This window comes from Lissotriton vulgaris, chromosome 4_1 (assembly GCF_964263255.1).
Source record: "Lissotriton vulgaris chromosome 4_1, aLisVul1.2, whole genome shotgun sequence".
In the NCBI taxonomy this organism is placed as follows: Eukaryota; Metazoa; Chordata; class Amphibia; order Caudata; family Salamandridae; genus Lissotriton; species Lissotriton vulgaris.
The window spans coordinates 576843788-576857311 of NC_141691.1; the positions used below are offsets into that span (position 1 = coordinate 576843788).

Consider the following 13524-nt stretch of genomic DNA (forward strand, 5'->3'; position numbering starts at 1 on the left):
AAGTGACATGTGTGCAGGTTACACAAGCGTTCAAAGTACAAGTAGAGGTATAGTACTGCAATAAATAGTACTGCAATAAATGGCAGACACTCAAACACAAGAACAAACATTATGTAGGCAATGGTGGCACTTGTGCAAGTATCTGAAGCAAACAAAATGTTAAAGGTAGCAAACAGTGTGTTACAAGAGAAAAGTGACATGTGCATGTTACAAAAGAGTACCAAACACAAGTAGAAGGATAATGCTACAATAAATGGCAGACACTCAAACCACAAGAACACACTGGGAAGGCACTTCCATAGTCATGGAGAATAGAATTTTCTATAATGGAAGGTCTTCCTTCATATAATAGAGAGGGCGTGAATTAAATTTGGAAGTGTCTTTGAAGGAGGAGATTTTTGAGGTCAGTTTTGAAGGCCTGGGAGGAGGTGGTTGTCCGGAGCTGAGGCAGAAGTGAGTTCCAGATTCTCACTGCGTTGCCTGAAAAGGGTTGGGCCATCGATCTTTCCTTCTTGAAAGTGGGAGGTGCAAGCAGTACATTTCTGCATGACGTGCTGGTCTAGAGCCTCCAGAGAGTTTCAGTTTATTCACCAGGTAGCGAGGAGAGGAGAAGTGCAAGGCTTTGTGGGTAATACAGGCAGTCTTGTAGACAGATCTTGCCTCAATGGGAATCCAGCGGAGGGTGGATAACATGGGTGTGATGTGGTTGCTTCTTTTGGTGCCATAAATGAAACGAGCTGCTGAATGGAGAACAGATTTAAGGGGGGACAGGTGGGATTTGGGGAGGCCAGTAAGAAGTGAATTGCAGTAGTCCAGTCTGGAGAGGACCAGCGATTGGACCAGGGTTTTAAGGTCTTGCTCCGGGAAGAAGCGACGAATTCCCCAAAGAAGGCGCAGTTGGTATCGAGCAGACTTTGCAATAAAATTGATGTGGGAGATTAGATTGAGTTTTTGTCGAGTATGACACCAAGGGAGCGCCACGCCCAGCCACTAGCCCTGCCCGCCAAATGGCGGAATTCGCGCTGCAGTGAAAAGTTTAAGTATAGAGAACACAGAAACCCCATCCACATTGACAGCTCAGGTCTGCGTCCGCCTACCAAGTGCCACCAATACAATTCCATCTCCACATTCAAGGGATGATGTGTTGATTACAGATAACACATCAGCACATGGTTACTGAACACTTTAGGTCGCACTTAGTATCTGTGACCTCAGTCACAGTATACCGCACCCTGTAATCAGGATTCAATTAATATTACAGGGCTTTGCACTTAAGCAGAGGAAGCAGTAGCTGATTATGATGACAGGCATGACTAGGAACATGATACTGATAAATGATATATATGTTCTTACTAAAAATAAAAAAAAATTGTTTATAGATAAAACATGTGTATTTACTCAGAATGATATTTAATATTTGTGTGGGAAAATGAGCACAGTTATGGGAAATAACAAGATGCTAATTAGGAACATATTTTATTTGCTTAAAATAAAAAGCAGTAAATTGGAATTAATGGCTATCTTTAAGAAAATACAAGCTGATGTTTGGATACTCAATTGGTTTATTTACTAAAATAAAAGCTGGTATTTGGGGTAAAATGAATGCATTTTCAGACAAAGGCTAGCTGATGTTAGGGACAGGAATATTTGCGTTTATTCATTGAAAATGCTAAGCTAATATTTTGAAGCAAAATTGTCAATGCTATAGCAGCATTTCCTGGGCTACAGAGGGTCATCTTTTGCTGCTGTGTTAGTCCCTTCCTGAATCACATGAAGATATTTTATGTATCTTTTAATACATTTTATGCTCTTATTTAGGTAGATCCAAAACTGTTATTTAAGGCATAATCATCTATGACCAGTAGACCCTGGCTCGGCGGCCAAGGTTTGATTACCCAGAAGGGGAAGAGGGAGGGAGCTCCAGAGGTCTACTGTCTGAGATTGAATAATCTCTCCTTTTGGCAGTTTGCCTTCCAAGTAGCTTTTATGTCATATTGTTTAAAAAATAATCTGCTAAGAATGATTTGGATGAAAACCTTAAAGGCACTAGAATGGAGAAGTGAGCTAAGGTGTCTTATGCATTTTGAAAAATAATTGGAGTCTTAGTCCATACACTTGCATTGTTGGCAATTTCATTAGGAAATTATATTTCCAATGATGTCCATTTGCCCTATTTTTTCGCAAACCTCCATATGGCGTACCTTATAATTTAAACTTTTAATACCGTCATACACTCTGACTGTTAGACTCAGCGGTGTCAGGCTGGTTGGGACACATCGATGCTTGACAGACTCCACTGTTGTAGATAGGATAAATAGGATACACTTGTCTGATAACCTGTGCTCACCCTTGGGTAGCTTGGCATAGACCAGTCCGGCTTATTTTCAGTGTTAAAGTGTAAAGTATTAGCACAATACCACCCTCACAACACACTGAGTACACTACAAAAAGACTCCACACCGTATCTATAAAACACTGGTCTTGAGTACAACACACACATTGAAATCAATATGACATACACATTGGATATATGCTTTGCAGTTATATGCAATTGTCAAACTCTCCCATTAGCAGCAGAAGGGCATGAACATATATGTACTAGTCATAGGTATTCACTTGCTCCGTTATGTTTTCAGCCTCGTAAATCACATAAACCCAGGTGCGTACTTCCCCCAGATGTTCACAATCCAAGCAATCCCTCCCACATCAAAAGTGACAGAAAAATATATGCAGGCTGTTCAGAGGTATTCCGCTTTCCCGCTAACCCAGTAGCATAAGACATAACATTCCCACTATTGCATACCCCATTCTATTGTAATGGTCAAGAAATCCCAGGTTTTGTCTACGCCCCATGACCGAGACCCTCAGATACTCAAACGACACCAGTCAATGCTACACATTGCACCCGCTGTTGATTGTCGGGGCCACCTAAAGTGGAATGAAATAGGTACTTGGTTATGTTCCTTCAGATTAAGCCCTCAGGCACCCAGCGGCACCTTCACAAGTGCGGGATCATTATCACCCCTCCACAGGCAAAAGACTGTGACACCGGAAGCTGGTGAGCTTCCTAGTTGGAGAAATATTCCCCTCTGGTGGTGGTGCGATCTGCAGTTGCTCCAGGCAGCCAGCCATGGGAGCCCACAAGACACAACGAGACCCCTCTGATCCAGCCGCAATTTTCTTAACAACAGAGTACCTTTTGGCGTGGGTCCAGGTGAAGGGAGTGGCGACCCCAGATGGAGGCTGCGTTGTTAGGTACTGTTATTCTCCCAATTTGACGCTCACAGACAGTCTAGCCTTCCAGCTCGGGTACCACAGATCCGGCAAACATCCCCCAACATTCCTTGGAATCCACACAATACGGAGTGCGAGCTATGACAGGTTTTTGGTTGCAAATGTGGGGCCCTTGGGCTCTGCAAACTTCCCCAGCACTCCTTAAACTCCTCACATTCTTAAATCCCAGGGGGCCACTGATCTTTATGAGCACACACCTCTGCACAGTGTGATTAAGGCTAACGTCAGGACAGTCCTTGCACCAGCCGCTGATCACTTCCAGCCATTTCTGCTGTACCCTGCTTGGTCCTTACAATCTTGTTGAAACTGGGAGATGTATTCTGTCCCTAGGATCTCGTGGACAATAGGCCACCCTACCGGACCTTGGAGAGTGCTTAAGGACCCAGGCCATGACAGTTGGCAATAGCTGCAGGCCAGCAAAATCCAGGCAAAATCCACCAAGTGATAGTCTCTTTTATGGAACACAACAAGCTTCAGGCCACCGCAAGTCTGCAAATAATCCAGTTGCTGTCCCTCCTGCCCTAATGGTTCCTCTTGTTGATGTCCCAGCGTCGAACCAACATAGTATAGTTCCAATCTCAAAAGCATCTGTAACTCGTGTGGGCAGAGCCCTAGAAGTTATACCCACTTTTGCAAAGTCATCCTTGTGCCTAGGGCACCCCCCATATGTTTTGCTCATTGGTACTGGTTGTAACTGACTGTCCCTGGGCTCTGCCTAAACAGGCCCAGGGCCTGTGCTATACTGAAAACACAATTGGAATACAATGAAAACCCCTACATACAGTTGCGTACACTTTGGGTTAGGGTACCACTATGATTGGCATGACCTCCCATATAGGGCCCTAGTACATAATGGGGCTGGGGGATTACAACTACCTTTAAGCCCCTGGTATATAATAGGGCATGGCGGTTTGGAGGCCAGAAGCCCTTTCTGTACTTGCATGTGTGCACTGCTGAAGCCCGGGGTCAGTTTAAAAGCAGCATGTGTTGCAGAACTGTTTTTATCATGTAAATTGTGCCCATACTCGACTTTGGTGTTTGGGGCACTTACAAATTAATACACTACAATATTTTGACACATTAGGTACCCCCAGGGTTTACTTAGGTCTCACTGGGGTGGGAGGTCAGGTACTTATAAGGAGGACCCTTATAAAATAGGTTTTATATGCCCTGGGGCTAGTGAAATTTCACATTTCACTTCCCTTGCTGTAGTAAAGTGCTTCCAAATATCGACTTTTTTGCTAGGCGCACTGTGGAATGTGGATCTGAATATTTTTACATATTCAGAGCCCCTAAAGACTCCCCTAGGTGTTCAAGGGGTGGGGTCCTGTAGATATAGGCTGAGTCCTTATAAAAGATGTTTTATAAGCCCTGGTGTTGGAGAAATTGCCCAGTTCATTTCCCCCATTTCAGATCCACAACCACAGGGGTTAACATGGCAAGAAGTTATCAATTAATACCGCCTGCCAGGAAAAACAGCCATATCATTCCAGGACTTACTAGAATGGTATTGATAAATTGAACAATATGCTATTGTTGGATATATCCTAAAATGTACAGACAATAAGTTATACAGATTTCTTGTTTCTAAGCCAAAATTCTGCCTTCCAGTGATCTGTCCTGATTTGTCAGAGCTAAGTGGATTAGCCAGGCTGCTTTGATGAGGTGATAAGTAGCTCCTGGGCTGAAGAGACATTCTGGGAGGAGAGAGTTCTGTTGCATAGGAATGAGAGAGCATGGGGGATGGGTCTTAAACCATAATTTGCAAAAGAAGGAGAGGGCATGCAGAAGAAGCCAGTTTCATTTACACACCTATTCTTTGAACCCAGCCAGATGGCAGGCTTAAGGAAGGAGTGTGCAGATGCCAGAGGAGGGAGAATATGGAGATGAGCCATCCTGGAGGTTGGTCTAGACAGCTCTTGCCTATCTGCTGAGACTTCAGCCATATTGAGTTTAGGAGAAATAGTGCTTTCTAGTAGACCATTGTGCCACACTTTGGATGAAGTGGTAATTCTCTGGGGTATTGCCCTCCACCTCTTTGGACAGAAGTATCCTCCTGTGTGACCCCAGAGAACACTGAATAAGTGTCTGAGAGGGGCAGCGCCTCTCAGCTCTGCTGCTTGAAACTGAGAGAAGAAAGAGGATTGCCAAGCTGGAAACTTGATTCACACCACCAGGCCCTGCATTCTTACTGATTGCACCTGCTGCATTATCTGGAACTACAGCCCTTTGTATGTACCTTGTTTCAAGAGGAATAAAGAGTGGGCTTCCTGCAAGCTACAGGTTGAGCTGACCTGCATCAACCCCACCAAGAGTCCCCTGCCTGGAGAGAATTCAGTGGACTTTTAAGGGAATTATCCAAGTGCATTGTGGGAATTGTGGTCACAACCTTTCAAGGACCACCTTGGAGATTCCTGACCCTTGTATTGTGTTTTGGACACTTTGGACCCTCAAGAGGAACTTCAGGAAGAAGTTCCAGATGTTTGGGAAAGTTTGGTGAACTTTTGTTAAAAAGCTCTAGAGGCTGACCGACTTTCACAGAAAGGCAATCTGGTGAACCCTCAGCGAATCTGGACTGCTGAAGGAGGCTGCACAATGTCTGCTGAGAAATCCTCTAGAAAAGTTTCTAAGTGTGAAGGTAAAATCTTGACCGGGGCCTCCCGCTTAGTGTATCCGATCAGGGTTCCATTGTGGTCAGTTTTAAACTTTAACTTTGTCCCAGTCAGAGGCGACCAAGTGTCCAGAAGTGGCACTATTGCTTTCTGAGCACCAAAAAGTGTTTTGTCTTAAAAAATTCACATCCCTGGTTCCCTACAGTGGATTTTTTTTGTTCATTTAAAAGAGAAAAATATTTTCTATTTTTATAAATTGGTGTTGGATTTTTATTGTGTTGTGTCTTAATTATTTACTGAATTGGTGTTTTTAAACACTTTACATACCTGTCTCTGAAGTTAAGCCTGCCTGCTTGCAGCCAAGCTACCAAGGGTTGAGCATGAGAATAATTTTCTGATACCTATTCTGAGCCCTAGGCTGTGTTAATGGCCTTATTGCCAGTGGCAGATGCATATTTGCCACTACTAATAACCCATTTTCCAACACCCACAATGGCCTTTGAATATGAGATCAGTTCAAAGGGCCTCATTTGAAATGCACAGGCCCTCTCTAAATGTTGTCCTGTATGCCATCTTACCCTGAGCGGCTTGATCAATATCTTTAGTGGGGCAAGGATCCTGTGCCTTTGAATGCAAGTGCCAATATTACCCCCTCATATCCGTCCCAGGAAGGCCCTCGGAGTCAGAGGTCTGCAGTTTTCCTTGATGCCCTAGTTTATGGCAGTCTATCAGGAATGCACTAGCTGTCCCACCAGCACCCAGATGTGGATTGGAGTCAAGCTGACAGGCATATAGAGCCACGAGCACAGAAGTGCCACTTTCCCAAAGTGGCATTTACACATTAATAATGTTGAATCCACTTGCACTACCAGAGAGGACTTGCCATTACTAACTCATTGATATCAAGCACTATACTGCTACTCTTCTGCACATTAGAAATGCTGCTTAATAGCCTTTCCCCTGATCCCCCATCTTAATCAATGTGAGAAGCAGGCCTCACCGTACTGAACACACCATCGAGTGCCATTCACTACCAGTGCATGTAGGCACATGCCCTGCCTCTTCCTGACACCACACTCTGCTCCCAGGGAGTACACAAATGTAGTGAGAGACATGCAGAACCTTAGCAAGTAGCTTTTTAAATGCCAAGCAGAGTAAAAGTAACCTGCACACACACACAGGCCCCGCCAGGGCAAACCAGTGGCACGTTTGAAGAGCTACCTCTGTGGGTGGTACAACCAGTGCTACAGGCCCACGTGGGAGCATTTGGGTTATATGTATATGCCTTACCCCTAGACAAGAGACTTAACTAACATAAATCAATCATGTATACAACAATCACCAGTATGTATATGACAAGCCCAGCGCTTTGGCACTGAATGGCAGTGTCAAAAGCGCTCAAAGTCCTAAGGCTAACACATAGATTAGCAGAAAACCAGGCACGACAAAAGCAGAAAGTCAAGGGAAAGCACCCTAAAAAGGGACATTTCCAACTCTGACAGCCTGCAACCTTCTCACAAAAAGCATGAGTTGTCTTGTAGCATTAATACAACCTTTACACTCACTAAACTGAAAAGGCTGCACGTCAGTAAACCTTTAGGATAAAATAACATCTAATTTCGGTATTAATCTGGTTTTATTAAAGGCAGAAATGAAAGCTTTCCTTCTTGCTCATTCTAATAATGCACGTATTACTGAATAGGGCCACACGGGCATGTCCTGGCTCTGGCAGCCCGTGCCTATATTTGGAATGGAATTGAGAAGACTGCCGGTGTGACTGCTGTAAATAAGACCCTTACATTAAACTGCATAGCACCTTTCATAAACGTCAGTGCCAAAGATGTATTTGCTGCGCATGTTTAGTGTATTCAATGTTGTGTTAGCAGCAGCCTGAAATTATTATAGTTTAGTTCTGGTATTCTAAATACTTTATTCTCACTAGATGGCAGTAGACAGTAATATAAGCAAGAAGACCCTTTTGCAGCCAATGTCACCTTGCTTATTTGATTAGCTAGTACGTAGGCGGGCACTCACTCAGTTGATTGCTGCCATCTACTGGACATATATAGGTAATGTGGCCCAAACCCATTGGCGAAGTGGAAGGAAAAGCACACGTTTTTTTTGTAATAATTTAAACCTGTATTTTTTTCGCTTCCTTCCAAAAACACACGTTTTTTGTAAAAATTAACCTGTGTTTTCGCTTCCTTCCGTGCCTGTTTACTTATTAAATTAAAACGTTAGGTGTGAATTGTTTGTCTACAGCAGACTCTGCCCTTCTTTCATGGAAAATAGACTGCCCATGTCATATATTCCAGTAGTATCACAATTTTAGAACGAAGCGAAGGCAAACGCCAACAATGTAGTAGGTAAGTATCCATTTCCAGGGTGGCGACTAATTTACGATAACAATTATTATTCCGGCCCTGCAGGTAAAAACGCGCCACTTAACAGAGTATGAAAGAACCAAAAGTATAATATTTCAAAAATCCAAAACAACTCTCTCTTGTGCGAAACAAGCTCCAAATGCTGCTTCATGTACTTCTTGAACGAAACAAATCCACCACAAATCAACTGAAAAGCATCAACGTCATGTGTCTCCCGCATTAGTAGCTCTCATTTGAAAATGTCTAGTGGGGTAGCAGTCCAGGGAGAAGAAAAAAAGGTGAATTTTAAATCACCGAGACCTATGTAAATCATTCATTATTAAATAAACAATTCTTTAAATGTGAAGAATTTTCTTAAAATGTGTTCCATATTTTTGATACAATAATGTATGATGTTTGTTTCATGCTTATTACACATATTTGTGCTTTAAGGAACCGTGTTTATCACACTCACAAACTGCGACTGTTACAGATTTCAAATACCATTCTTTAAGAATTCCAGGAACGTCCAAAATTTGCTCTGCACGTGGAACTAACCGTTCGGGAGAATTATCTGACTTCCTAAGTAGCTATTTTTGTGATAAGGGCTTTAGATGAGCAATCAAATATATATTTTTAAAGTTTTGTTGGGCTCGTCCAGTTGTTTTAAAATTAAATTAGGCTATCCTATCCACTCGATAGCACATGCGAAAAAAAACATAGCTTTCAGTAATAAAAACAACCTCCATGTCACATTAAAAAGCCAGCAGCAGCCTCTAGTAATATTAAAATTTGCAGTTCGGCCGCGGTGAGCTGGGAAAGCGTCTCTTGGCTTCTCAATAGATGACCATACAGTCGCCCAGGACACCGGAAGTAAATAAGGGCTGGATTGAGTGTAAAAGATTTATGTGAGAGTTTTTGTCTTTGATTTTGAAGTAATTGGTACTCTTAGCACCCGCTTCTAATAGAAAGCCATAAACTTGCAGCACCTGCAGATTTACAACCTTAAATGGGCGTAGAGTTATGAATTTCCGTCATTCACAGAACGTTTCTCTAAGTTATACCTGGAAAATTGCGTCAGTCGTAATTGTCCTCGTGTACTTCAGAAAAAGTTTAGAGAATCAATCTGGCTGTGCGTTTGTGCTGGTAAAATGAAACCTGCTGTTAAGTGATGCCAGCTAAAGTGTGAGCGCCCTGTGCATTTGCAATAATTTTTCCTTCACAGGGTAAACACTTCTTGAGCGTAGTTTAATGGATGGCATTTGAAGTGCCCCCCTCTCCCCCCACAAATTCATTGTCCAGTTGGAAGTTGGGCCTAGGGTCGCTGAGTTGGGCTTGGCAGCATTGGTGGTGGGTTTCCCCTTGTGGTTCACCCCAAGTGAGGCCCATGCCCCTTTGATTCTAGGAAGCACTCAGTTTGAGCAGTCCCTCTCTGTTAGCCGGCCTTTAGCAAGGGTGAGCGGGCCCACGCCGAGGGCACTGCCCTTTGTTATAGTGTGATTTCTTCTACGATTTGGACTTTCTTACTTAGTACTTAGTACACCCTTCAGAGGGCACAGAAGCTGCCTGACATATTCTCCCTTGACCTAGCTCCAAGTGAACGCTGTGCTTAAACACTTTTTAGGAAGGCTGCTGGTGCCCGCGTCCTCATTTCGTTTGGTTTTCTTCTTGTGGCGCCCCTAACCTTCCCCACCTCCAGTTGCTCCTCCAAAATTTGAAGCACAGACATAATTAAAGACTAGTGAGAGCGAGCGCAAAATATGGTTTTGACCAGGGCGCTATCTAAGCAAAGGCCGGCTCTGCATGCACTACATGGTAAAGGCAAGCAAAGGCAATTATTCTGCGATGCTGAGGCCTGATTGCTCTGACCTAACCTGATCCAGGGCATATTTTTAAATTTAGAAAACGGTGCATCAGCCCAACAGAAGTTTACACTATATTTACCATGATGGAAACTCAGAGAGCAAGGACGATTGCCATGGCCTTTGTGCAAGTGGTTGTTTTGTGTTTTGGGGAATGAAAGAAATTTGAACTGAATGATTAGGACAAAAGTACAGAACTCCCCCTGGGGTGCTTTTATAGAAGGAAGCATTAAATATAGCAAGACCTAGATCCCTTATATCCCATGGGGCAGATCTACAAGAAACTAACGCAGTGTGGTAGCGCAAGTCATTTTGCTACACCGCACTGGGTTCGTTTAGAAGCACAGGGATGTGACTTATTTACAACAATATGTCACATCTCTGTGCTTCACCCTGTGCTGGCACACAAACTGCTGCCATGCGCCAGCGCAGGCACCCTTGGACCATGGTGCAAGGATGCATGCGTCGTGGGGAGATTATTTTTGTGCAGGAAGGGGCACCTTCAATTGAGGTGATTTTCTCATCCAATGTGTGCTGTAGCATGCAGCACGCATTGAAAGAGGAAAAAAACTAGGAGAAATGAAAACATCTCTCCTTGTTGCACCTGATTCTGAGGCATTTCCAGATTTGCAATTTCTCGTAAATCTGGAAATGCACCCACAGCAACACCCATGTCACGTCCCTAACACGCAAAGTGTTGCGTGAATAGGGGCGATATTTACACGCACAGGTTAAATCACGCAGGGTTACTTTACCTGTGCTTGCAAATATCACTTAGCAGGCTGCGCCACTGATGCGTCACGCAGCGTGATGCACCGGCGCCACAAGGGGCTTGTAAATCTACCCCTCTATCTGTTAATACTTCCCATCTCTCCTTCTACCATGACAATCTTGACTTTCAGGCCTCTGGTAACTAATGTGCAAATCTACATTTACGTTTTTCATAAATATCCATTTGTCGAAAATTGGAAATACACCTTTTTTAATTGTTGGACAGTTGAGTGGCGGAACGCTCAAAAATAAAATTACCCACTGATTTCTGTCATGGTGCGATCCCCCACCACCTCATCACATTTTGTTTTTTATGTACACATGCAGAATGTACTCTTTTGTGGCCAGCTCAAGCTGGAGATGCTTTGGCTGGAACACAAATGTTCTCTGAAAAGCAGGTTACTGTCTCTTAGAGTTTAGTTCATGCTATAAATCAAATTTCTTGTTTTATACATCAGGTGCATTTGTCCACCAAGTTGTCTTGGTGGCAGTGGACCCTAAGACCTGAACTTTTTGACACTCAGTTCCTTGGAGCAGGCCCGTAACCTTGTGAACTGTCTAATGAGGTGACAAATTTCTACAGATGACAGTTTCCAATAGCATGTGCCCAACTTAAGAGTCTTCTACTGGCCATTGGCAAGTTCTTCCTTTACAACACAAAATGAGTGGATAGATTTTAAGGGCTTCAAGCATGAAGATTCATTTTTAAAACAAGCAATTGTTCCCTTTGACTACTTTAACAGCTAAAACCTGTACCCTCCTAATTCTGGCTGTTCAGCCACCGCACCCCTGTTTAATGAACGATCCTTCTTAGTAGGCTACACTGCAGCTAGGGTTGGGAAATCCCAGACTCACACCCCTCGAATCTCACTGATAAACTACACCCCGAAACCCCTTCTCCTATGCCAACTCGCTTAGGATGTTCTTGTGTACTCCTTAACACAATGCTTGCACACATACATTCCTTTAGACTCATGACAGTAAATGACTAGTGATAGCAGACTATTCTAATATGTTTTATCCGATTCATGCTGTATGTTTGATGCTCTTCTTTCTTGTTTCAGAGGCTGAGATGATGCGAACCAATAGCTGCCAGTCTGACAGTAGTGGATTTCTAGAGGAACCGGTTGAGCCTGTAGCTCTACAGGTCTGTAATTCTGCATCAGTTTCATACTGGGCATCTTATGCCATAGTTATGTGTCTCAGTCACAAATCGTTATCAAATGAATTTTGAAATAATCCTCTGTTTTAATTCCCTCTATTATCAAATCAGATCATGAGATTGAGCTGACGTGGACAATATGCACAATTTGTAGAATTAATTAGAGCACCAGCCATATCCATTCTCAGGTATCTCGTTTTAATATGAAGCTCACCACTGCTTCAGGACTTTCTCTTGAAGGTGGACCCCCTGGGTTAATGGATGCTTCAGAAGGAAGGAGGGCAAGGATTACAGATCCTACTGCAGGGGCTGGGGATGAAGGCTATGGGCATGGTGGGCATGATAGTGTCATCTAAGTCAGCCATGACCATGTTTATGTGATTGTCCATCAGCAGAAAAAGAAGAAAGTCACAACATACCTGTTAGCTATCTGTATGTTTTGTAGCTGCACATAGATATGCAACTTTTTATAAAAAAACTCTTCTAAAAGAGTATACATTTTGATAACGTTTTCTGTCACCTCAATTTGTCTTTTTCGATATATGTATATACTACCGAACAAAGAGGGAGGCTCAGCAATAGGTGGTCATACCTGCCGCCCCACCCTTAGGTCCCTGTCTCTCCAAAGTAAAGAAGCACACACTAGCCCTTGCAGGCTCCTCTGCCACCAGTCCTTTGTCCATCCTTTTCTCTATTCCGGTGAATACTGCAACCGAGGACTGCATGAAGGGTCTCATAAAGTGAGACCCTCCATACAAGCACTTCAAGGTGTTGGCCCTATCCTAGAAGCTGAGGTGTCCTTAGCACCTCCACCTGGGCTTAGATTTGGCAAGGTCAGGCCAGACCTTTATTTTCTCAGAGGATGTGCTTGTAACAATGGTCTTGAGGGTGAAACTTGTCTTGAGACTTTGGGCTCCACTCTCTCATTGGCTGTGGTTGCTAGGACTTCCATGGTGTGTCCTTTCCGGTTTTTGTAATGTCACATTTGATATTTGTTGAGCTGAGAACCTCTGTTCTGGTCTCTCGGACAGTGATGTTGGCTTTCAGGGTCATTCACTTGCACTGGTGAGTGTATGGTGGTTAGAATTAATAATAATGCCTTTTAACTGAGGAGGCTTGCAGGGGCAGTGGTTGGAGCTAAAATGTTACAATCATTCAAGACCCAGAAGCAAGGGACAGATTAGATAATTAGATGGGGAGACAGAACTTTCCTTTTCTGAATATCAGGTACTAAAATCCTATATTTTCATCCAAGAATTGTTGAGTGAGGAGAGGCATAGGAAGCCTGCCCACAGAGCCCCCTGGCAAGTAGTAGCTCCCCTCCTGCTAAGACCAAATATAGTTTTTCAAGAATGACAAGTGCGGGTGATTGGAGGTGTCTTTTCTCCTTTTTGCAGACATAAAAAGTCTATTTTCTGTTCTTTGAGTCACAATTTTCATTTGCATATTGTACTCTTTGT

At 43.4% G+C, this 13524-nt stretch overlaps 1 protein-coding gene across 5 annotated transcripts in view; it reads left to right on the forward strand.

Annotated features, from left to right (window-relative positions):
• ITPRID1 (ITPR interacting domain containing 1) overlaps positions 1 to 13524 on the forward strand; it is a 520073-nt gene that overhangs the window by 456553 nt on the left and 49996 nt on the right. For all 5 annotated transcript variants that reach the window (XM_086964782.1, XM_086964783.1, XM_086964781.1 and 2 more), the window contains exon 9: positions 11967 to 12049. In XM_086964782.1, the coding sequence (XP_086820908.1) occupies positions 11967 to 12049 (83 nt within the window). The remainder of the gene's footprint in view (positions 1 to 11966; positions 12050 to 13524) is intronic.